The sequence below is a fragment of the Humulus lupulus genome, chromosome 7 (assembly GCF_963169125.1).
Source record: "Humulus lupulus chromosome 7, drHumLupu1.1, whole genome shotgun sequence".
NCBI classification, from domain to species: Eukaryota; Viridiplantae; Streptophyta; class Magnoliopsida; order Rosales; family Cannabaceae; genus Humulus; species Humulus lupulus.
The window spans coordinates 82,153,097-82,179,002 of record NC_084799.1 but is presented as its reverse complement, the minus strand read 5'-3'; the positions used below and the strand labels follow the sequence as shown (position 1 = coordinate 82,179,002).

Here is a 25,906-nt window from a genome sequence, read left to right as displayed (position 1 = left end):
GGTGTAGAGAACATCTTGGAAGATCTAGGTGTGAGTACTCTAGCAAGAATAGGAAGATAGAAATACATACGAAATGATTCAAGGATTCTTGGTAGGCTACAAGAGGTAAATTATTTCGTATTAGTTTTCATGTACATATTATATATATTGATTAACATATTGCATATTAAAAGATCCTCATATAAATTTGTTTATATGAAATTTTTTTGTTGTATACCATTACCGTAATTTTCGCTGCGCACTAGGAACCATTCCTAACAGGGTTTAGACTAGGGTTGTGCAAAAAATTTTGCAAACCAAACCAAAAGAACTGACAAAAAAGGCAACCTGAATAACCTAAAAAAAAATTCAAACTACCCAATTATTATATTGGACAGTTTGGGAATTATATCAACCTGCTCATATAGCCTGATAAACCGATTACGAGTTTTTTTCTCATTTATACATACATATATTACGTATATTATTACATATATTATATGTAATATTAAATATTATTTTAAAAAATTTAACAATGAATTTAGAATAATGTTTTAAAGTTTCAATTTAGAATAATATGTCTAAGTTTGGAAGATTTATACTATATTTTTAGTTTGTTGAATCTAATTATTTGAACAATTTTTTTTTTAAAAAAAAACTTAAGATTGGTTTGGGTGGGTTAACCTGACCAAACCGCCTAAAACATTGGATGGGTTAAAAAAAATTTATCTTAATTGGACAGGTAGAGTTGAATTTTTACAACCCGATTTTTACAGGCAAGTGCTTATATTTAATACTTGTGATGACTATGTCATACTAGTGCGTCTCTATGTTTATTTTGAGTATTATCATGAAATATATAATGGAAACAAAGAGGTTTCTATCTTCTATATTTACAATGAAAGCCTTTGGAGATGTAGATGCCATTATAGATATCATGGTTAGAAGAAATAGTGGGGGTTATGCTTTGAGCTAAGCCCGTTATGTTGAGAAAATGCTAGAAAAATTTAGTCATCTCAAAATCAAATACGTCATTTTATTAACACATGAAGCTTGAAAAGAATAGAGGAAGAACGATGGCTCAACTTGAATAGGCAAGCGCAATATGGAGCTTAATGTACACTGCTCATTGTACTAGAGTGGATATTGGAAATGCGATTAGTAAACTTAGTAGGTTTACTCTCAACCATTGATTGGGTTTCTATACTTAGTGGATGTGTTATTTCCTAGGTTTCCAAGTAATAAACTTGTATGTCACACTCAACCATGGAAGCTGAGTTTGTAGCATTAGTGGCAACCGACAAAGAGGCCGAGTAGCTTTGTTGGCCGGTATTTTCGTCAACTTGCACAGAAAAATAAATGAAGAGTTGTTTTGTGTGTAAAATCCAAAGTAGAATCTCAGCTATGAATAGTGAACCAAAGAAAGAGAAATAAATGTGCTAATAAATGAAAGAGACAAAGAGTTATAGTGGTTTGGCCCAAATAAGATAACCTACGTCCACTTTAGTTAGCAATATTTGTGATGAACTTTGAACCCTCAAGAGCAAGTACACTGAGTTTGATCTTGTTCCTGGGGAATTTATAGTAATGGAGAGTAGGAGCTCTCTCCAAAAATGAATAGTTACTGACTTATTTTTTTCAACCCTTGTTACATTTTGATTTGCACTACTTATAGCCATGGAGATGGGAAGAGCTGACGATGGCAACTTGTTTCCCGATCAGGCTAGTTTTCAGTACACTCGAATGAAGGCAAGTTTCTGTCTCACCAAAAATGGTAATCCGACATGTCCTATTCATGTAGAGGTTGAAGGCGCACTCTGGTGCGGAAGAAGGCTCAGGTGGCGAGGGCCACCAGCGAGCAACGAGGATCCCTAGCGATCAGCTAGTGTAACACCCCGAAATCACTAATAGAATTATGTGGATGGATTAGCATGTTGGGAGGACATGTGGGATGATTATGTGCTAATTAAATAAATTATGTGATTTATATGCTTATATGATTGAGTATGCGTGATTATTTGTATTAGATGTGTTTAAATATTCATTTTTGTTAAAAATGGGCATTTTTCGTAATTTTGACACGTTGAGGGTATATTTGTAATTTTGTATGCTATGTGCTTGAGACCATATTATTATGTGGATATATTTGTGATATTCAACATGAGTCGATCCTTTTGATCAATTTAGCGGAAAAGTCACAATGATAATCTTTACAGGACTTGGGGTCAACCAAGGGGTATTTTGGTAATTTTGCGTATTTTAGAAATTAATGGAATATGAGTATATTTGGGAAAATGAATTGTGGGTGGAAGATTAGTGAATTAAATTGGGACTTTGAGGTATAATTTCAGGTTGGTGGGAATTTTAGGCTAAATGACAATTTTGACCTTGGGGTTTATTAAGAATGGGTATTGGAAGGAAGGGTAATTTGGTCATTTGACCAAGGAAATTAGAGAAATTCCACTAAGTGGCTGGGCAGTAGGGGTTCTATTGACTTCTTTTTTCATCAACTTGAGAACATAAGAGCATGGATTCAAGAATAGAGATATAATCAAATAAATAACACCATATTTTATAGTGGTTCTGCCCCAAAAAGATGACCTACATCCACTTAGTCACTTTTATTAATATTTAAGCTGAAAGAACCATAGTGTCTGGCAAACCCGTGTCGCCGGTTGGTCTATAGTCCTCCATCGCTTTTACATTACATAAGGACTTGTTAATACCATCATGGAGCTTCGGCATTAACAATTGTCTCTCCCCGTTTCTATCTAATCTCCTCTTATTTCTGGTAAGGAGTTTAGGGTTACAATTAGTTCATGGGCCTAAGTTAATGGGCTTGGCCCTCAAATAATACATTACAATAGAAATACAATTATATTTTGATAAATGACAACTCTATACTCCTTTGCTAACTCTGTTAGCGTGGATGTTGTGTGTTGAATGAACATGATTCTCATGTTAGCGTGTAATGGTTTGCCTTGTGCGAACAGAGGTTGAGGAATGCGTCTACGCAACCAAATCCCTTCTATTAGCGCTTGGTAGTCTGCTTTGTACTCTGTGAGAATAGGAACTACTTTGTACTTCGTGAGGATAGGAAGTAATTGTACTTTGTGAGAACAGAAACTACTTTGCACTTCATGAGAACAGGAAGGCAAAGTGTTATGTTCATCGTCCCTTCATAATTGCTATTTTTTTAAATGTCATAAATGCCCAAAAAATGGGCATAACATTCGCCCCCCAAGTCAGTTTTCATGCTTTGAACAATTCTAACTTAGTTATGCGAACAATGTCCCCGTGCTTTTTTGGCGCATTATCGTTTATGTTTTGTTCGCCCCTATAAAGTCATGATGGGCGGCATGGTATGAGGTGTACCCGAACAGGTTCAATCTTTACCATGAGTGAAGTCATAGGCGATCAGGTTCTCAAAATGATCCCTGTTTATTTTTTATATGAGCCCAAAGGTAAATAGACTGCATCTAATGCACATACGCGAACAAGCCTTCTAATAAACTGTTGTATCAGTCGTAAATGCCCAAAAAATGGGTATAACAGGTTCAAGTTTAGCACTCTCTCCCAATGTTCTTTGTTCCTCATCAAAGGAACATACAAGACTTAGCAAGATAGGAGCCAATATCTTGGGAATTTTTGGAGATCTTGAAGGATTCTAGAGGAGATTGAATATATAAGAGACTTAAAACTACCAAAGGTCTTCAAACTCAGCCAAGAAATTCGGATTCGAAGTGGTAAAATTCTCTTTTGTCTTCAAGTTTTTAGTGTTGTTTTTGGTGTTCTTGGTCTTGGAGCCTTTGGGATCAATTCTTGCAATGGAAGGTGTTCAGTTGTTTTGGATGTTAGAGAAGGGTTAGAATCAAGTTTTCTAATTTCTTTAGGCTTTGATTTGCTGCTAAATTTGTGTAGTTGAGTTTGAATTTTCGGATTTGAGTGGGAGCTTGGGTTCAAGAGCTATAAGTTATGAACTTTGGTATCTTTCGGTTCTTGATGTTTTTAATGATGCTATGTTGGTGTTTTGATGTTGTAGTATTTATTTGTGGGTTGTTTTGTTGTCAAAATCTACTAGAAAACAAGTTGGGGTCGAGTTTTTGGGCCTGGTTGTGTAGGGGAAGTCGTGGTTTTTGAATTGGGGAAGATAGGAACTTTCTGGGTTTCTGGCGACCTAGTGTGATCACGTCAATTGCTACATTAAGTCATTTAAATATTAAATTTACAACATTAAGTCCATTAAATTTTTATTACTTATGTCTTAAAACTAATAACTAAAGTGTTATAATAACATAACATGAAGATAACACCAACAACATCTCCAAAGTACTAAAAACTAAAAAAAAAAGATAAGAAAATTAAATATATCTATAATTAATATGACATATAAATAAAAGGAATAGATATTTTGTACTTCGATTGGAGCGGTTCCTAATTGGATTTTCATTGTCTCATCTGCCATCCGATCCATTCCAATCCAATTAATATCCAACTTTACAAATCCAATCCAATCCAATTATAATTGGATATCAAATTTTGTATTATTGGATTGGTTTGGATCCTAAGCACCCCTATTGGCAACTGCACTGAGGCCACGTTGGGGCGACTCCCTGGTTATGAAGCCACTCAGGGAACAACTTCTTCATGTTGCATGCTCGGACCTAATTGGTCTTCGCACCGGCAAGCACGCCATCCCCCCAGATTTCCTCGGCACTGATTGCTCTTCATTGTGGGAGTTGGTTTCTCATCCATCTTCATTTTCTAACTCGTATTCATACCTCGATCAATTCTGTGAGAGAATATGTGTATGAGGCATGGTGTTTGGAGTAGAATCGGTGCGTTTAATTTTTTGAGCAAAGACTTGCTCCAAGCCTACTGAAGTGCCTTAAATTTATAGACAATCAACCCCCTGTATACCACGAGCTCGTACTCGCCTGGCTATAAATGAATGTGGTGATTGCCTTGCTTTAACATTCACACTCAAGGATGGGATGGTTGCTTAGCTCATACCCGCGTGACCTGACTCGGAACCAGAAGATTTGACTTTTGACAACTTTTCACTATAGCAAGTCGCGAAGTCTACTAGCGAGGTGGCGCCTGCGTACTAGCCTGGAGGCGATCAGTGACGGGGGGTTCATATGTCTATGGTGGTGAGCTTGGGTATTGCCTCTTCTTGGTTCTTTTTGAAATTTTTGCATTTTTAGATGGCAACTTGATATTGAACTATGCTTTTTCCAACAAGTATTGGAAGGTCCCATCTCGTGATTCCTCACATCAACATTGGCAGGGAGCCACCTATGCATTATCCTTTAATAAAGTGGTGATAGGGGACTTTAGGTCCTAAATCATTTTGCATCTTGACACAAGAGATCCAGAGGCTATTCACTCCTTCTCCCTGCTTCTCTTCCTTCTTGCGTGGAGAACTCTCACCATCAGGGTGGTCATATTAAACTCCAAAAGCAATCCAGGGGAGCCTATGAAATTGGCCACTCGTCCACCATCTTAGGAGTTCATCAAGTTCTCGCTGCTCCCTCTCTAGTGACGAGCCCGTCACCCATTGGGTCCAAATCTCCACCGAATTCACACATCTCATCATTGGATCCACTCCTACAAGCTTCATCTTTGTCTTGGTAAGCTTTCTTGTCCATTAATTTTGAACATTGCATGGATTTTGCTTGAACTCCCTGAATGCTTGAGCCCTTGATAGTTCTTGGATAATTTCTTCATTTCTTGCTTATTCCATAAAGTTGGTGCTAGAAATTTGTTGGGCTAGGTACATTTGGAATTTTTCTTGGAAAATATGCATTTTTGAGTCACCTAGACTTGTCGTATAGAGGTTTGGACCATTCAAATCGACCATGGCCACCGATTGTGAGGTTGGCAGTGACCGGGTCCGTTGCCTCGGGCGACCAAGCGTCTTGCCTTGGCGAGCATTGTATTCGAGCTTGTAAGGGGCGCTCGCCGATCAGACCTTTAATCTTGGTGGGTGGCAAGGGGTGTGATGGGAAATCGGCGCAGTTGCCTGTGAGGCGCATGGTGAGGGGTGCTTGAGTCTCGGCGGGTGGCGACTGACACGATGGAGGGCTGGCGCAGTCACACATGAGGCTTGCTACGAGGAGTTCTTAAGTCTCAGTGGAGGAGCTACTAGTGCATGTGGGGGTGGGATGGCCGACTAGCACCATCGCCCATGAGGCGCGCGCATGCCTAGTGGTTGGCGAGGGCGCCCGGCGACGAGCCTTGGTAAGCACCTTGCGACTCGGGTCATTTTCACGATTAATTCATTCAAACAAAAAGATGGCACGGATCTCTTCGCCCCTAGCGATGAGCCATCTTGTTAGGATTTTGGGACTTAGCTACTTAATTTATCCCTTCCCCATGTGGTGATTTGCATGCCATCACTGGCTCCTGGTATTTGTGCTTTGTTGAAAAAGGCAGTTCTGCAATCCAAAGGCACCATTTCATTATGCATTTGCATTTGTAGGCCATTGCGCTTTCGTTAATGGAGAGCAAGCCCGTCATGCCTCATTATTTTTGAACTGTTGTTACTGACTTTCTACATGTTCCTTATTTCAGGTGTCCCTTCGGGGTAGCGTTTTCTAGAAAGAGTTGCTAGTTAGATTGCATGGCCCCTCGACAACCTCCTCGAGATTAGGCTTGACTGAGGCAGGGAGCGGTCTGCCCAGCTATAGTAGAGTCAGGGTCATCTTCTAGTGGTGACTCCGCCGAGGTCGTTCAGCGATACCATGATACATCTCCTTCGTCAATCGAATGTAATTTCTTTGTTATCCCTTCCGATATGACTGAGGCTCAGTTAGACTAGATGTATTTTGCCACAACTTACCAGACACACCCGAGTACAGGCTCTCCATGCATGGCAAGCTAGTTCACCGTCCTCTGGAGGGCTGGCAAGTGTGGTGCCCTAGGCACTAATCTTGGGGCTTTATTACCACTACATGATTACCTACTCAGTGTTGCCAACTGCTTTCAGGCGGTGTTGTTCTAGCTGAATCCAAACGTCTATCGAGTCAGGACAGGACCCTCTTTAACCCTACAAGATCCACTTTCTGTATCACCTGCAGTTCAATCCTAAGGGGAGGAGATATGACTTTTATCATCTTTGCGCCCAGAGTGGGGTGCCAAACTTAGTGGTCAATGGGAAGTCCAACGTGGGATAACACACACACATATACTTCTTCACAAAGGGTATCAACTTTGTTCATAAGGTCTTCAAGAGAGTTGGTAAGTTGACTCACTCCCTACTTGTATGAAGCATAGTTTCAAAGTTTCGTCATGCCATTCTCGTCAATTGACGTGGGAGCCCTCGCCAATGGCGACTAGAGAGCTTCACATGTGCATGGAAAAAGTTACCTGACTGGTTCTTTCTTGTCCCATTCTAACGCATTTTTTTGTCAGGTACCCTACTTGTCTGACAGTGTGGGCCGACTACAAGGAGCGTCTGGAGTTTCCGCAAACACAAGTCAAGGCGAAGTACAAGACCGCACACTACCTCCTTATCGAAGACAACTTGCGGGTCTATGAATTTCTAGGTGCGAACCAGTCGTTGAACCCGGTGAGGCCCTCTCCACCTCTTCAGCATGTTGTCTCGAGAAGTTTCCCCATCATTCATATTGAGGGCCTTAATGTCAGGGAGCCTAGAGACCCAACCAATCAAGACATAGGTGGCGCGGTGGCCGGAGACAACAAGCTAGTCTTGAGTGGTGACCGAGGGAGGGTGACTATCGAGGTAGGAGATCCCTCGACTCTATGCTCTATGCATTCCTCGACAAGAGATTTCTATGGTACTTCGGCAACTCTGGCCATCGACGCTCACAGGACTTTGCCCGAAATTGGGCCTTCAGAGCCTGTTTTGGTTTAAGGAGAGTCTTCACAGGCCTCCTTGCGTGCTCCTTTCCAGACACAATGGGCCAACTTCTCGACCGCTATTATGGTCGAACTTGCAGCACTGCCCTCCTTCTTTCCTACCGGCTCTGGCAGTCGTGAGCCCAGTATGGATGATGAGGCATCAGTGGGGTCTCAATTGGGGAACTTGGCTGATTTGACATTTTTAGATCCCCAACGGAGTGAAGGAGCACCTTCTAGTGGGTCTTCTCTTAGGGATTCGCTAGGTACTTAATGCCCATGTGTTGCCAAGGATATTTATTTGAATACATTTATGTTGTGTTATAACTTCACTTTTGTCTTGCAATATTGACTAGTTGATCTTTGGGCTACAGGGGCTATGGATCAATCAGAGTACTTCACCCTACCTTTGACCATTCGGGAGGGGTTCGAGAAGAAGAAGAAACGACCATCGTCCCGGGACCAGCCGCGAGGGAAAACTAAGAAATTTTAGATCCACCCATAATTTTTTACTTCTACAGACCCCGCGTCTTCAGGTTCTTTCCAAGGGGGTACTCAACCTCCTACAGCGTCGGCTAGCATCGTGCCTCCCACCGTACTGATATTTTCATAATTGCCCCGTCATGCACCCCTTTGGGCAGGCATTGACATGGCGAAGGAGATGTTAAAGACCATGGCACTGGGCCCTTGCATACTCCGCAGCTAGCCATTGACGACCACGGGCTCTTCTCTAGACTTATCCCGTTAGCAGATGGAGAATATTGTCATGGTAACTACTTTGACTTGTCTTCTCTCTTTTTTCTTTTACTTTTATTTCACCTCGTATAGTTGTTCTCATGGCTTTTTTCTTTTCAAACGATGCTAACTGTGGGGAACTTTCATCGACAACTCGAGCAAAAGACCAAGAACTTTCAAAAGACCCGCTCAGCCCTTGAGAGCGCTAGTTCAAATCTTGAGAGTGCCCTTACCTCTATAGAGCAGGAATTCGCGAAGGCCCGTTCTGCCCATGAGGATGCGGACAAAATCACTGAGTGAGCCTAGCAGAAGGTCATCACTTGGAAGGCTCAGCACGACGTCATTGACGTGATCTGCATAGATGAGTGCAGTAAGCTTCATCGCAAAGATAAGGTGGCTCACAAGGGTGGCAACGAAAAGACCAACAACATGTTTTTTTTTTCCATTTGGAGGTTCAACCGCAACCTTGGCCTTAGCTTCATGGGCGAGTCAGCTTCTATGAATATCTTGGCTTACTACAAGACTTTCCTTGTTGAAGAGACAGGCAACACCAAGGGTTCGGAGAACACCGTCATTGAAGTTGTTGATGAGGGCGTCGTTAGCGAGGAGGTCGCAGGGCAAGATGACGCTGAGGGAATCATCTTCAGTGAGGGCCATGTTGATGAGGTCGCCCCTGGCAGGGGTGCCATCTGCGAGGCGGCCCCTGGAGAGGGCGCCATCGGTGAAATGGCCCCCGGCGAGGACACCACTGGTGAGGGGGGCCTCGGCGAGGGGTTTCCAAAAAACTACATTAGACAAAAATTTGAAGTTTAATGGAATCGAAGGATCTCCCCATGAACACCTGACATATTTCACCTCTGCATATGGTGAATCTACTTAGTCATATGCACTTTTAATCAGACAATTTGTGCAATCACTAAAGGGAGCAGCCTTTACATGGTATACCCAACTTCCACCAGGGTCCATAAATACTTGGATGATATGAAAAATGTCTTTTTAGCACAAGTTGTCTATTTGAGAAAGGCGATAAACATCCATGATCTGGTGGAAACCAAACAAAGGCCTAATGAAAATGTAAATGAATTCATTACAAGATGGAGAAGTCTCAATCTCTAATGTCTGGAAAGACTATCAGAACAGGCTGCAGTTTCGATGTGTGCCAGGAACCTCGACCCTAAGGTGGCCACTTTTGTAGGAACAGTAGAGCCCAAAACCTTTAATGAGCTGGTGTCAAAAGCATGTAATATGGAGATTCAAATTGCTCGGCAAAAGGGTGGCTTACAAAAGTCCTACCCAAAAAAAGATAACTAAAGGGCTCCAGAGAAAGGGGAGTCAATGACGACTTTTGTTAATGCTGAAAATAATAAGGATAGAGGAAAAATTCGAGAGTGACAAAAGAAATTTACTATCAAAGAAAGAAAAGAAGTCAAATATTCATTTGATGATGAAGATGTTGAACAATTTTTTTATGAGTTGATAAATTCCAAAACTATATAGCTCCTCGAGCCTAAAAGACCTAAGGAAGTCAACAAGACTAATGATCCAAATTATTATCGGTATCACCAAATTGTTAGCCATCCGATGAAGGACTGTTATGTCCTCAAAAAACATCATTGACGGCATGATTAAAAGAAAGGAGATTGAGATAGACTCTTCTTTTGCAAAAGCAACTGCAAATACAACTTCATTAACTGAAAATGACCAACCTTCAATAATTCCTTCACATAAGGATGAAATTTCAGTAGCATGTCAAGTTGATAAATAAGTCACAATAGTTCAAGATCATTCTGAGATGTAAAAGTCAGGAAATCCAAATATTCCTACTTTGTATGAACTTATGACAGAACCAAATATGGAGTTGTGGGACGACTGGTCCGATAGTTCAAGGTTCATCCCTTACAAAAAAAATATTTCCTCTGAAAGTTCCATAATCAAATTCTAGGGCAAAGCAAGACCAAAGAAGAGCAACAAAAAGAAAAAAGCAAAAAAAAGGCTTGTTTATGAAGAGGATGAACATTAACAACAAAGAAGATATTTAATAACTCTAGAAGAGTTCATGCCAGAGAAGCTGTGTAAAATGACTCTCACTGATGATGATGATGATCATCATGATCATGATGAGATTACTTTGCAAGAAATGCGAAGGAAAATCGTTGCAAAGAAGGAAAAAGAAGCAAAAGAGCTTGAAAAAGCTAAGTATGCATTCAATTCAGAAAATCTTCACCTTTGATCAATAAGGAAATATGCAGTGATAGTTGGCAAAGCAAAAGCAATGGTGAATACGAGATGACACGAGAAAAATATGACATATTAGCTCATCTAAAATGCATCCCTGCTCTTTTAAGTGTCTACGATTCTTTACAAACATCTCCCGAGCATAGAAATTCTTTGGTTGTTGCTTTAACAAGTCTCGAATTTTATATGAAGAATATAGAGCCAATCAAACCTACATCACATGAGGTAAATGCTTCTTGCATGGCATGCATTACCTTTCATGATGAGGATCGTCAATTGGGAGTTGCCTTGCATAATCGACCTCTCTATGTGACAAGTATAATTGCAAATATTCGCATGAGTTTCATCATGTTTGATTGTGGGTCAATTGTTAATGTACTTCCTTTAAAAACTTTGAAAGATGTCGGTTTACAACCACATCAATTGTCCCCCTCCTCATTAACAATCCAAGGATTAAATCAAGTTGGAGAAAAAGTAAGGGGGAGTATCACATTAAAAGTTGCAATTGGCGAATTAAAATATGAGGCCTTATTTTATGTTATTAATTCCGACACATCCTATAATGTGTTGTTAGGGAGACCATGGCTTCATGAATATGGATTCATTTATTCAACACTTCACCAATGCTTTAGGTTTTGCAAAGGAGGAAAAGTTAAAATAGTTAATGATGGCCCAAATTCCTTTTATGGGGAACAAGTGAATTACGCTGATGCAAAATTTTGCAAGCCAACTAATGTCACTGTATTAAAAGGGAAATTTGAGGGAGCAAAATGTTGTCCTAAACATTTGAAGGCTCAACCTCACAAAAATCCCTACAAATCAAACAATTATCCCCTATGAAATCTTCTCAAAAGGAAGAGGGGAATTTCAAGGTGTCTTGCCAAAAAAGAATCTTGAAATATACTCCTAAAATTCAACGGGGAGTGGGGCAAAAAGAATTAACACCTATTGAAGACACAGTGATAACCCTGATGACGATATTCACCTTACCATTACGAAAGATTGATCTGACGTTTCCCAAGGGAAAAATGAAAATATCAATAACTTTTGGTGAAAAGGGAAAAACGAACAAAAGGGTTTCTCTTAACAAAAGATCCTCAACTGCTGTAATTCCAAAAGCCTTCAAGATGGAAAAGAAAAAATTTCATGTTAAGAAACAAAAACAAATCACAATTCATCAAAATGGTGATTGTTTAAAGGCCTCCTTTGAGCCTTATGAGTTAACATAAGAGGAACAAAGGATGCTTCTTGGTGATGAAACAAGAACATCGAGCCCACAGGCGTCGATATTTATAAGACTCGAAGCAGGCACATCTACTCCACAAGTGTCAGCATTCGAGAGGCTTGTATTTCCAAATGTCGCTCAACCAAAGGCATTTAGAAAGAATAAGAAATGGCACTTAAATAAAAATAAACATTTGAAAATTGCTTCTCACCAAAATGAAGGGTACGAAGCACAAGATAAAAAGTGTGTATCTAATGGAAATACCAAAATTTATAATATATAAATCAAAACATAAAAAATACCAAAAATTAAATTATTATGAACACAAAATTTCAAACATAAAAAATGTGTATTTAACGGATTCTTAGTTTAATGAATTTATTTAAAAAAAAGTATGATATTATTTATTTCTTTTAAAACTATAGACAATGTTTTGGCTTAATTTTTTAAATATGTTTGTGTCATTCTTTTATAATATATGACATTGTTTATTTATTTAAAATTTAAATGATAATTAAAATATATATAAATAAAACTCAGCAAACGTGCAATGTAAGCTATTTGTACCTAGTATATATATATTGCTTACAATTATTTTTAAATGTATTAATATTTATAAGAAAATGCTTCCTAAACTTAGACATTAAGAGCAACCATAATGCGGTAGCTGTTTTTGTGGCTTGTTGACTAATGTCTGACAAGCAACTTGGCTTGCCACTAGAGATCTTCATTGCAGCAATAATTTTAAAGCACGGTTGCCTCTGTCAGACAACAGTACTTTTTTTTAATTGTACTATTACCTTATTATATATATATATATTATATGTAACGCCCTACATCTCTAGAACCGTTACTATGTGATTTTAAAATGTGTCATTAACTCACTAATCGAGGTTTTAGACTAAAAAGTGTGAGTAGATCGAAATAAAGACTCATTTAATGAAAATTAGGTATAAAAAGGTTTGGACATTCATTAAAATTATAAAAGTGTTACATTGGGATCTCAAAACATTGTTTTAAAATATATTTACAACTCAAAAGTTAGTGTACAGTTGACCTAAGCGACAAAACTAAATGTTTATAACATGTTCCTCAAAACAACCCCAGTTGTGGCGGCCAGGTAGGCCAAACATGTAAGCACCGCCCCATGCCCTCCAACTCATGGTTGATCGACCTTTTCCTTGCCCTTACCTGCACCACAGAGCACCCGTGAACTGAAGTCCAACAAGAAAATTTCATAGCACAGCATATAATAATTTATTTCAAAAAATGCATAATTAATCAAACACGTCAAACAATCTACAAGTTCCTATTAGAATTCCCGACAGCGGCCTACGCCAGTCAGTGTGCAATACCAGGCACCAAGTTTACGGTCTTAACTGAGCGGGTGTGTACAACACCCTTAGAGGGACCCACCCTGGAGGCCTGCATTCAGCATGCTTAATGTCGATCCCAGCCTTCGCCGTTCCCGGCCTTTGCTGTTCCCGGCCTTCGCCGTTCCCGGCCTTTGTCGTTCCCAGCCTTCGCCGTTCCCGGCCTTTGACGCTCCCAACCTTTGTCGATCTCGACCTTTTTTGTTCCGTCACAAATACATGTGTGACGTAATAGTTACAAAACAATACGCACAACACTAAGCACAATATAGCTCTACGGGTACAAACAATTTTCTTATCTTGAGTCCCGAGCTGACAGCACAAGGTGATCCCTTGCACGATCCTTAATCCCGAGCCTTAGCGGTAAAACCTAATCACAACATAATAATAAATAGCTATCACAATCATAATAATTAGAAGTATCCGAATAATATAGTAGCCTCTAGGACCTCAAATTCTACTAAACCGGGTAGTAGAATCCTTCCCGAGCCTTAAGATTTGAGTTCTCGAGCTTAAGACCCTATTTTGGCCATTTTTCCCAATTTGAGTCGCAGCCCAACCCCTCAGGGTCGCGGCGCGCTACAAGTCAGAGAGCCTTGGGGCTCTCTTCTTAGGGACACAGGTCGCGACACGCTTCAACCTGCGCCGTGACGCTTAGATAATTTTAGAAGCTCCCAAGCCTTCACGTACACACGGACCGCGGCGTCTGAAGAATAGGGCCTCGGCTCGAGCCCAAAACCCAGAATTTCCTGCGTTTTTCTCGAGCCAAACTTACTAAAATCTACCCTAAACCCAAATTTCAGTCTAGAGCTTACATCAGTGCAACATACTCACTACAATTAGCTCAAAAACTATTCTATACTTCTTCCAAAAATCCAAACCAGTCTAAGTCCAAAGCTCAGCTAAACCTAAAACTAAACTAGAGAAATTCATAAGAAAACTTGTGCTAAACCTTACCTCAATGTCAATTTCGACCCCTCAGGTGACTCCACACCTACTCCTAGTTTGATTTCTCAATCCTCAGCCCAAAATTCAGATTTTTTCTTCAAATTTTCCCTAAAGCCTTCGAAGCACACCAAGGGGACAGATAGTGATCGAACAAAGAGAGAGAGAGAGAAAGAGAGAGTCTTATCCTTTGTTTTTTTTTTTTATGGTTCTCAAAGCTTCTAAGTGGTCAAGTCTATCCCTTGGCATAAAAACTAAAATGCCCAAATTTCCCCTGAATTAAACCCTTAGCCCTTTTATACCACCAAGGACAAATCCGTCATTTGCCACATTCTGCTAATTCCTTGAGTAGTCCTATAAATTCCCAATAAATCCCGACATACCTAATTAATCACTAAATAACTACTCGTTACTCGATAAATCTCGAATACTCACTAAGTTTCCCAAAATACCCCTAGGCTCACCCCGAGCCAAGTATTTAACCCCGTTGTGACTATTCCGCTAATCTGCTCACTAGGATCGTCTCGGACCACACATCTCGAATATATTCCCATAACACTGGGGTCTCACTCATAACACATACATAATTACATTTATCCCTTCAATGAGCCAAAATTACAAACATGCCCCAATTTACAGAAATGGGCCCACGTGCATATTTAATACACATTATCACGCATATCTAGTCACATTACCACACAAATCATTTATATCACATAATCACACGTATAATCCATTAATCACTCATATAATCCCAATTAGGCCATCCAAGCACTCAGCCTTAATAACAAATTTGGGATGTTACAATATCCCTTCCTTATTAAAATTTCGTCCTCAAAATTTATTCAAATATCTCGAGATACTAATTCTGCAAACCTGACTATAACTCCAGAGTCAGGTCCTTTACCTTGCCACTTTTTTGTAACACCTTCACAAGAAAGATAGTCTTAATCTGTATGACTTTATCTCAAATTTCCACTGGCTTTTCCTTACACAATAAGTTTCACTGAATTTCCAGGGTCTCCTCACCCAATTAGGGGTCGTAATCGACACCCTTTTCCTTAAGATTGGCACCAGTAACACCTTATGAGCCTTTACCCATGCTGGGGTAAGGCTAATTTATAGGTCCCTGGCCTAATCCTTACTAGGATCTCACAAATATATCAAATCTAGAGTCAAAACTCCTCTTTCCTTTTCGAACCATCTTATCCTTGTTAGTTCACAATACTCAGAGAAATACAAGATCCCCAATCCTGGAGCTCCACGTTCCCATATTTAGATTTGCGAACTCTTATGTCCTTTCAATAACGCAGACACTCCTGCCCTAACGATCCTTAATAATTTCACTGGTCCTCCGAGCCAATTCTGAACCAAGATACTTCCTGTCTCTGGTTTCATTTTCCTGGAATAAGTACTTCCCATTCCCTATCCCACAATATCTTATTCAGAGCCACTCTAGTCGTCGACCAATGTTCATCACCGTGACAATCCACTCCAAGGACCAAATTTACCTCAAGGTCTCAAAACTCGCATATTCAGAGTAAAACACTCAAAGTCTGAGTTATTCATTCAGGTTATCAGTTTGTCTGAAGGTAACCATTAATTCCAAATCCCAATCTTATACTCATCGCCCTCTATGACCCTTTTCTAGAACTTGGGAACCTAAGGGTCTCAATCTAACACTATTGACTTTTGTGTCTAGTGGGGACATACGGTCTCTTTTCATATACACTCCCTCTTTTGATATCTCACTCACACCAACCATAGTGTGTTAACCCAATAGGTCAAGTTACAACTTTTCTCATCCACTCACCTCGTCTGCAATCTGAGGTGATCCACCCTTAGGGTCCATAATTATATTCCTCCATACTAACTTCAGGATACCCTAGATTAATAATAGCCCTTATGGCTTCTGATTATCATCTCTCACTTACTAAAAGATTAGGTCGTGCGCCTCCCAGTATACAAATTTTGGTCTTAGCACCCATTCAAACTTCCTGGATAAAACAATCATGAGGGGTAACCTGGGGCTCTTCCCAAATCTTCCCCTCAATGTCATCATCCATCGAATCACTCCTCCGATCCGCGTGTCTTAACCTATCCATGCCAAAGTGGTAGGATTCTTAACCATTCCTACAAGATCTTCTTTCTGTGTTTCATCATTATTCATAGAAGTATATCCGCCAATTATCAACCACAGGTTCTATACCAATCCCAGACATTACTTCACCCTAACCGTGGCTAACTGGTATTACTGTCATCCACCTTTCAGTTTACACACAGCGCCCCCTTCTAGCCCGTGACACACCACATTATAACTCCACGTTTTAAACAAGAATAGTGTCCATTGTACCGTCCTCATGTGTCAGTCCATCATATGCATATTCAAATACCATGGCATACTAACCAACCTTTATTCCAACTTCTAAAAATTAAGTACGCAACTATCCACTCAGACAAACTTCAGGTTCTTACGTTACTTCAATCAAGGTACGGCTGTTCTTGGAGACATTTCAAATGAAAACCGATATGTTCTCGCCAATCTCACCGCACTTCTAACCCCTAAGGCATTCCTTTAGCAATTTCCTTACGACTTCCATATTATTTACAACATACCTGATCCCATCACTTCCCATAATGTGACCTTGTGTATTATATGGAGAAATAGAAATCTATCCCTCCTGTAACCTTACATGTAATCTCGGCTTCCTGAGCCTCGGTAGTATCAACACTGGCATTACTCGTAGTCTGTTCTCAACAGGAAGTAGTCCAAAACATTCTCGATTGAGCTAGATGTGACTTGTCCAAATCATCCATGTATTCTCTACTTGTTGAGTTTACGTGGTCGCTAGAGTATTGATCAGTTCGAGAGCCTTCACTAAAAAAAACCCATCATATCATACTTGGTGCGAGAGATAATTCCTGAAATGCCTTTTTCCTTGATCCTCAGCTGGTAATAACCAAATCAAGGGTCAATTCCTAAGAGTACTGTCCTAGTTTTCAACTAGGAAAATAAATCCTTCATTCTTGGAAATGGATATTTGTTCTTAACAATTACTTTATTTGGCTATTCATATGTAGTACACATCCTTGCAGACTTGGCATTTTCCTTAACAAATGGCTTTGGCATGTCCCATGGTGAGATGCTCCATCTGATCACCCTTAAGTCAAATAACTTCTTTGACTGAACCTTTAACTCCTTCTGCTCAGCTAGCATCATTTTTTATGATGTCTATGATACTGGTCCTATTTCTGCTTTAATCTCGTAACACACTCAATTTCCTATTCGTGACAGTGGTCTTGGCGAATCCTTATAAACCTATCTGAAACCTCACTGACTAGTCTCATTTCCCTCTGGTCTAATTGATATAATCCCTGGTGGCACCTACCACGATACCTAGGCATCTTGTGAACACAACCAGATCCTTCCCTTTTACACCCGGGAGTCCCCATCCTCTCTTTTAGTCCATGGTTATCCCTTACTTGACAAACTAGTCCATACTTAGGATCATACTGAGATCACCATATAATAATCTCAATCAATTATTACTACTAACTTTCCACCCATAATAATCTGACCCATTTCCTAGAATTACCAACTTTCCCTAGCAGGCACAAGGTCTCAAGCTCCATAGCGTAATATTCATACAATAGGTTTCACATATCTGTCTCTACCAAGAGGTACGTAGTACAAAACTCATTCAGCCCAACATAAAAGTACAGGAACTAGAAAGCTGACATGCCGCCTCTGAGGGACTAGCCTCAGGCTTTGACTACATCGAGACAGATACCCGAGTTGGGGTCGAGCAATCTATACTCTTTAGTTCTTCCGTCTTTGACTTCGAGCAATCCCTCTTGATGTGCCAAACTATTCCACATAGAAAACATGCCTTCGCTCGACATTCTCCCAAGTGGCGTCTCCTGCACCTGGCGCATACTAGATAACTCCTCAAGACCTCACTGTCACCCTAGCGGCTGCTCTGAATACTATGACCCCTCCTATCAGAACCATGAGTAGTAGAACTATCAGGGGTCCTTCTTTCCTGGTTACTGGGCCTCCGCCTCTACCTGATCCCGCAAATGGGGATATAATTGCCTGAGCTTCCTACCCTATGACACTCTCACTCCATGTCTCATTTCCTGCGTCCTCTATAACAAGGGCCCTCCCTACTGCCAAGCGTAGGTAACAATCTCGTATACTGAAGCAATCCTAACGCTCTGGGCCATCCCAGAGTTCAACCCTCGAATGAATCGATCCTTCTAGGCCACATCTCTTGGTACCAAATCAAAAGCGGATTTAGCTAATCTATCAAATTCATTGACATACTTTGTCACTGTCTTACTACATTAAACCAAGTTCATAAACTCATTGGTCTTCGCAATTCAAACTACGTCATGGTAGTGCCTCTCGTTGAACCATTATCTGAATTCTTCCCAACCTATCATAACAACATTCTAGGTCTGGGATACAACTTCCCACCACGTTCGGGCATCCTCCCGCAACATGTACATGGCACAAGCCACTCTATCATTGCATTTCGCTCCTATATATTCAAGGACGAAGCTAATCATGCCCATCCACTGTTTCGCTTTGAACGGGTCCAAACCTCCCTTGAAAACTGGAGGATAACGCTTTTGGAATCTTTCATATAGTAATTCTCATCTGTTTCCACCCTCAAGTTGAACCGTATCTGGTGCCATTGTTGCCAAAACACACAGGGCATCGTTCCCTGACAGAACCTGTTATCTCAACCACCTAATCTCTTCCTATTGCTTTTGCAATCTTGCTTGCATGCCAGCAAACATCTCCTGCCAATCTCAAGGGGTAGATGGAGGATTCTGGCCTCAATTGTCATCCGTAACCCCACTATTAACAATGCCTGATCCAATTGACTGCCTTGGATACAAAACTTCCAAATCTATCTGTAGCCAATAACTTAACCTACAAGCCCTGATATTCTTATCCAGAACTATACCACTAGCAAGGCCAAACTACACAATAGCCATATACAATATGCATACCAGGACGCAAGTCCATAACGTTCATGCATCAATTATCAAGTATTATTCCCGCATTATACATATATATACATCATGCTCTCTATTCTAGCATATAAGGCAATTCATATAAGCAGTTAAAACAAATATTTCACTTAATACCAACCAACCTTGAGTCGAGCATGCCTCTGGCAACGAGCATACATGATTGGTCAATCTCTAGGAACCATAAACCTTGGCTCGCTCTGATACCAAGTTGTAACGCCCTACTTCCCTAAAGTCGTTACCATGTGATTTTAAAATGTACCATTGACTCGCTAATCAAGGTTTTAGACTAAAAAGTGTGAGTAGATCATAATAAAGACTCATTTAATAAAAATTAAGTATGAAAAGGTTTGGACATTCATTAGAATTATAAAGGTGTTACATTGGGATCCCAAAACATTGTTTTAAAATATATTTACAACTCAAAAGTTAGTGTACAATCGACCTAAGCGACATAACTAAATGTTTATAACATGTTCCTCAAAATAACCCCAGCCATGGTGGCCAGGTAGGCCAAACATGTATGCACCTCCCCATGCCCTCCAACTCATGGTTGATCGAGTGGGTGCGCTACCAGGCACTAGGGGTGAGCATCGGTCGGTTTGGGCGGTTTTTTCACAACAAAAAATCCAGAATTCAGTTTTCGGTCCGGATTGGTGCAATCCAAAAACCGACCGAACCAAACCAGTTTAAAAAAAAAATAGACCGTTTTGGACCGCGGTTTGGTCGGTTAAACCGACCAAACCGAATTGATTATTGTTTTTTTTTTTTGAAAGTTTTAGTTAAAAAATTAAAAATTTTGGATTGTTGGAATTCATTTTTGTGCATTTTTAAAACACAAATATATAGAACATAATTGCATTTACAAATTTTAAAGTTTGAAACATAATTAAAAGTACAAATTTTAAAAAATTTAATAATTAATAATTATATAATATTATATTATTATTTTATTATGTTCGGTCGGTTTCGGTTTTATTGGTCGGTTCATCCAAAATTTCAAAACCGACCGAACAGTGGCAGTTTGCACCGTCGGCGGTTTTTTCGATTATCGGTTTAAACGGTTTTGGTTTTTTCGGTGTTCGGTAGGTCGGTGTACACAGTTTTTTCGGTTTTTCGGATTTTATGCTCAGCCCTACCAGGCACCAAGTTTACGGTCTTAACCGAGCAGATGTGTACAACACCCTTAGAGGGACCCACCCTACAGCTTGCATTCAGCATGCTTAATGTCGATCTCGGCATTTGCTACTCCCAGCCTTCGTCGTTCCCTGCCTTTGCCGCTCCCGGCCTTTACAGCTCCCGGCCTTTGCCGCTCCCGGCCTTTGCCGCTCCCGACCTTTGTCGTTCCGTCACAAATACATGTATGACATAATAGTTACAAAAAATACACACAACACTAAGAACAATATAACTCTACGGACACAGACAATTTTCTTATTGAGTCCCAAGCTGACAGCAAAAGGTGATCCTGAGCACGATCCCTAATCCCGAGACTTAGCGGTAAAACCTAGTCACAACGTAATAATAAATAGTTATCACGATCTAAATTAATTAGAAGTCTCATAATAATATAATAGCCTCTGAGACCTCAAATTGTACTAAACTAGGTAGTAGAATCCTTCTCGAGCCTTAAGATTTGAGTTCTTGAGCTTAAAACCCTGTTTTGGCCATTTTCCCCAATTTGAGCCGCGACCCAGCCCCTCAGGGTCGCAACGCGCTACAAGTCAGAGAGCCTTGGTGCTATTTTCTCTGGGACACGGGCCGCGACGCACTTCAGCCTACGCCGCGACGCCTAGATAATTTCAGAGGCTCCCAAACCTTCTCGCACACACGGGCCACGTCTGAAGAACAGGGACGTGGCTCGAGCCCAAAACCCAGAATTTCCTGCGTTTTTCTCGAGCCAAACTTACTAAAATCTACCCTAAACAATACCCAAACCCAAAATTCAGTCTAGAGCTTGCATCAGTGCAACATAATCACTATAATTAGCTCAAAAACTATTCTATACTCCTTCCAAAAATCCAAACCAGCCTAAGTCCAAAGCTCATCTAAACCTCAAACTAAGCTAGAGAAATTCATAAGAAAACTTGTGCTAAACCTTACCTCAAAGTCAATTTCGACCCCCCAGATGACTCCACACCTGCTCCTAGTTTGATTCCTCAATCCTTAGCCCCAAGTTCAGAGTTTTTCTTCAAATTTTCTCCAAAGCCTTCCAAGCACACCAAGGGGGGAGAGAGTGACCGAAAAAAGAGAGAGTCTTATCCTTTGTTTTTTTTTTCTGATGGTTCTCAAAGCTTCTAAGTGGTCAATTCTATCCCTTGGCATAAAAACTAAAATGCCCAAATTGCCCCTGAATTAAACCCTTAGCCCTTTTTACCACCAAGGGCAAATCCGTCATTTGCCACATCCCACTAATTCCTTGAGTAGTCCTATAAATTCCCAATAAATCCCGACATACCCAATTAATCACCAAATAACTACTCGTTACCCAATAAATCCCGAATACTCACCAAGTTTCCCAAAATACCCCTAGGCTCACCTCGAGCCGGGTATTTAACCATGTTGTGACTATTCTGCTAATCCGCTCACTAGGATCGCCTCGGACCACACATCTCGAATATATTCTCATAACACTAGGGTCTCACTCATAACACATACATAATTACATTTATGTCCTCAACGGGCCATAATTACAAACATGCCCCAATTTACATAAATGGGTCCACATACATATTTAATACACATAACCATGCATATCTAGTCACATTACCACACAAATAATTTATATCACATAATCACACGTATTATCCATTAATCGCTCATATAATCCTAATTAGGCTCTCCAGGCACTATAATCAAGGCACTTGGCCTTAATAACAAATTCGGGACGTTACATTATATATATGTACATATTTTTTACCGTTGCTTTTATTGCCGTTGCATTTTTTTAACAAATTATTTTCTTCTATAAATACTAATCAACCTTATTTAATTTTCACACCATTCATCCTTTATTCTTCAAAATTGTCCCTCACAAATTTTCTTTTCTTACCATTGGATTCCCAAAAAAATTATCCACATCAACTCTCAGAATCCAAAATTTCAATATTCTTAAGTTTTTCAAAATTCATCATATTCTCCACATATCAACCCCCAAAATTCAAATTTTTAATATTTTCAATTCAATCAAAATTTTCAAAATACTCCCTCTACTAATCCCCAAAATCCAAATTTTCATTATTCTCAATTTAACCAAAGTTTTCCAAATTCTCAAAATTATCCCATGTCCTCTTACCCTTTCCAAAATTTTGTCTCTTTTGAGGCGCCCCAACAATCTCCATTCTTCACACCAACAAATTCACTACCATATGCCTTTCATATGCCTTCCCTACACCAACCCGAAATGGTTTCAAGAAATTATAGGCCAAGTATGGAAAAGTCTAGTATTGATTTGAATCGTGAAACATCATCTGCATCTATCTCTGAAACCCAACTTGAACATGGTGTTGAAGGGTTGGAAAATGTAGTTCTACACAATGAAGATGAATCAAGGCATAAGGGTAAAGTAAAATGGAGCACGGAAGCAACTATACTTCTGATAAGTGGATGACTTAGTACATCTAAGGATGCCATTGTGGGGAATGACCAAACTTCTACACATTTATGGGCTCGGAACGCAGAATACTACAACACCAACCAAAAAGGTGAGCAAGCAAGAACTGGAAGGCAATGCAAAGACCATTGGAACAAGATGAATGAAAAGGTGGTGTGTTTCAAGGGGTGTTATAAACGAGTACAACAAGCACATCACAGTGGTTGGTGTGATGAGAAAATTCTTGAGAATGCATATCAATTGTACAAATTTGAAAATAGCAACTCAAACTTTCTGCTTGTAGATTGTTGGAGATTGCTAAAGGATGAGTCGAAATGGAAAACAATGTACCAACCAAAAGGTGGTAAGAGAACAAAGGTGCATGAATCAGGGGCATTTACTTCATCTTCCAATGTAGACATCAATGATGATGAAGTACGTGAAGTGCACCCTACTGGCCAAAAGGTAGCAAAGAGAAAAGGGAAGGAAAAAAAAAAGACACACACACTAGATTTATAAAGATTAGTGAACGGAAAGCATCTTCATTGGAGAAATTGGTGGCGATAAAGAAGAAAGAGGCAGAAGATAATAGGATGAGAAAATACATGAATTATCTCATTGTGGACACGTCGCATATGACTCCTAAGCAAAAGAAAGATCATGAAAATATGTGTACTTATATTAAGACTAATATCCTGAAGTTGTAATTGCTATGTATTTTTATCAATCGCATTATTATGTATTTTATTTTATTTAAATAAATTATCCTTTATTATTTAGTGAGTGAATTACTGTTATATTTTAACACCTATCTATTTTTAACGGCTACATTTTAATGACTATATTTTAATTGCTACATGGTAACGACTATATTTTAACGGCTATATATGTCACCATGTCTATAAATACCAAATTTCAATCTTCCTTTTACTCAACTCTCTATTCCATCATTCATTCTACTCTTTCATTCATCTTTCATTCCCAATTATCATATACTCTAAGTTCGACAATGGACTCACCAAATTCTCCGAATCCATACAAAAATATGAGTCTAGACGATATCATAATTTTAGAGTGTACTCATGATCATGATGATCAATATTTTAAAGCTTTCATGGATGGGGGTAGCTCAAGAAGGCAAGAGAGAAAGAGAGACCACATTGATAGGGGTCATGTAGAAGGTCACCAATGTTTGTTCGATGACTACTTTTCTGATGAATTGATGCATACTGAATATCAATTTCGAAGAAGATTTAGAATGCATAGACACGTATTCCCATGCACAATGCAAGCTCTAGAAAATCATTCAGAGTTTGATGCAGTCGGTAGAAGGGGCTTTCACAATTACAGAAGTGCACCCTGCTATGCGAATGTTGGCATAAGTGAATGAGATTTTTGGGACCAAGTATTTGAGATGGCCCAATGTTGGGGACATTTGTCGCTTACTTCAAATGGGGGAGGTGCGTGGTTTTCCAGGCATGTTGGGAAGCATTGATTGTATGCACTGGGAATGAAAAAACTGCCCAGTTGCATGGAAAGATCAATTCTCGCGAGGTGATCACGGCAGGCCAACAATCATGCTCGAAGAAGTTGCGTCATAAGATGTCTAGATATGGCATGCATTTTTTGGTGTTCCGGAATCCAATAATGATCTCAATGTGTTAAATCAATCCCCATTATTCACTGACATCTTACAAGGGCAAGCTCCAAGAATTGAGTTTACTATAAATGACACACAATACAACAAAAGATACTATCTAGCACATGGTATCTATCCAAAGTGGGGTACATTTGTTAAACTATCACACTACCTCAAGGAGAGAAAATAAAATTATTTGCTCGATGCCAAGAAGCAGTACGCAAAGATGTTGAGCAAGCATTCGGAGTACTTCAATCTCGTTTTGCTATTATACGAGGAGCAGCACATTTTTGGCAAATAGATGTTCTCAAAGATATTATGTATGCATGCATCATATTGCACAACATTATTGTCGGGGATGAAAGATGTGCATATGAGAGTTTGTTTGATTTTAATTATGACGACGGCCCCGCTGACACCCCAACGGTTGAAGTATTACATGGATCTATTTCTGACTTCCCGACAATGCTTCAAAGGAATGTTGAAATTCGTGACCGAAACATTCTTCGCAATCTTCAAGCAGATTTGGTGGAGTGCATATGGTCAAAATTTGGAAATCATTTTAATTAGCATTTTTTTAATTATGTTAGATTGATTAATTATAATAATATCATTTTATAAACTCTTTTAAATTTCGTGTAATATTTATTTATATTAATAAATGAATTTAAAAAAATTAGTGTGATAATATTTATAATTAAATAATAATATATGAGACTATGAAGGACAATTTTGGGGTTAGTTAACATTTGAATATTTTTATGAAATATGTTATCAAAAGTAATATAAATGAAAGTGAAAATAAAATATTATAGTGTAGAATGATTTGGATATTTTAGACAAGCAATGGCTAGCCAGCATTATTAAACAATTAATAATTTTTCATAATTAAACTGTGTTGATAATCGAGAAAATATGATAATAATGAGTAACGGACTTTGTTAGAGGCTTTTGTGGAGAGGGAGCCTGGTTAGGCTTGACTGCCGTTACACCAACTGAGATGGATGGATTTAGCCTTTGGGCAATGCCACATCACATGGAGTTAGACTAGTCACAACTTCTGAACGAGTGAGGTTACTTTCATAACTCAAATAAAAAAAATAAAAATAAAAACTAAAACCATCTTTGAAACACTACAAAAACCACATTGAAAAACGGGTAACTGTTAGATTTCCTACACGTGTGTCTTTTTATCATGTTAACCTCATCAACGGCTATGACCACTCCACTTGTGATTCAACCAAATCATAATGCCTCTACTTACTTATATACCGTAC

At 39.5% G+C, this 25,906-nt stretch overlaps 1 protein-coding gene across 1 annotated transcript; it reads left to right on the top strand.

Moving 5' to 3' along the window:
• Positions 1–22,801: 22,801 nt before the first annotated feature.
• LOC133791915 (glutathione S-transferase T3-like) lies at positions 22,802–23,509 on the top strand. Its single transcript, XM_062229822.1, has 2 exons — positions 22,802–22,958; positions 23,079–23,509. Exons 1-2 carry the CDS (start codon positions 22,802–22,804, stop codon positions 23,507–23,509), a joined length of 588 nt encoding a protein of 195 aa, XP_062085806.1.
• The last annotated feature ends 2,397 nt before the right edge of the window (positions 23,510–25,906 follow it).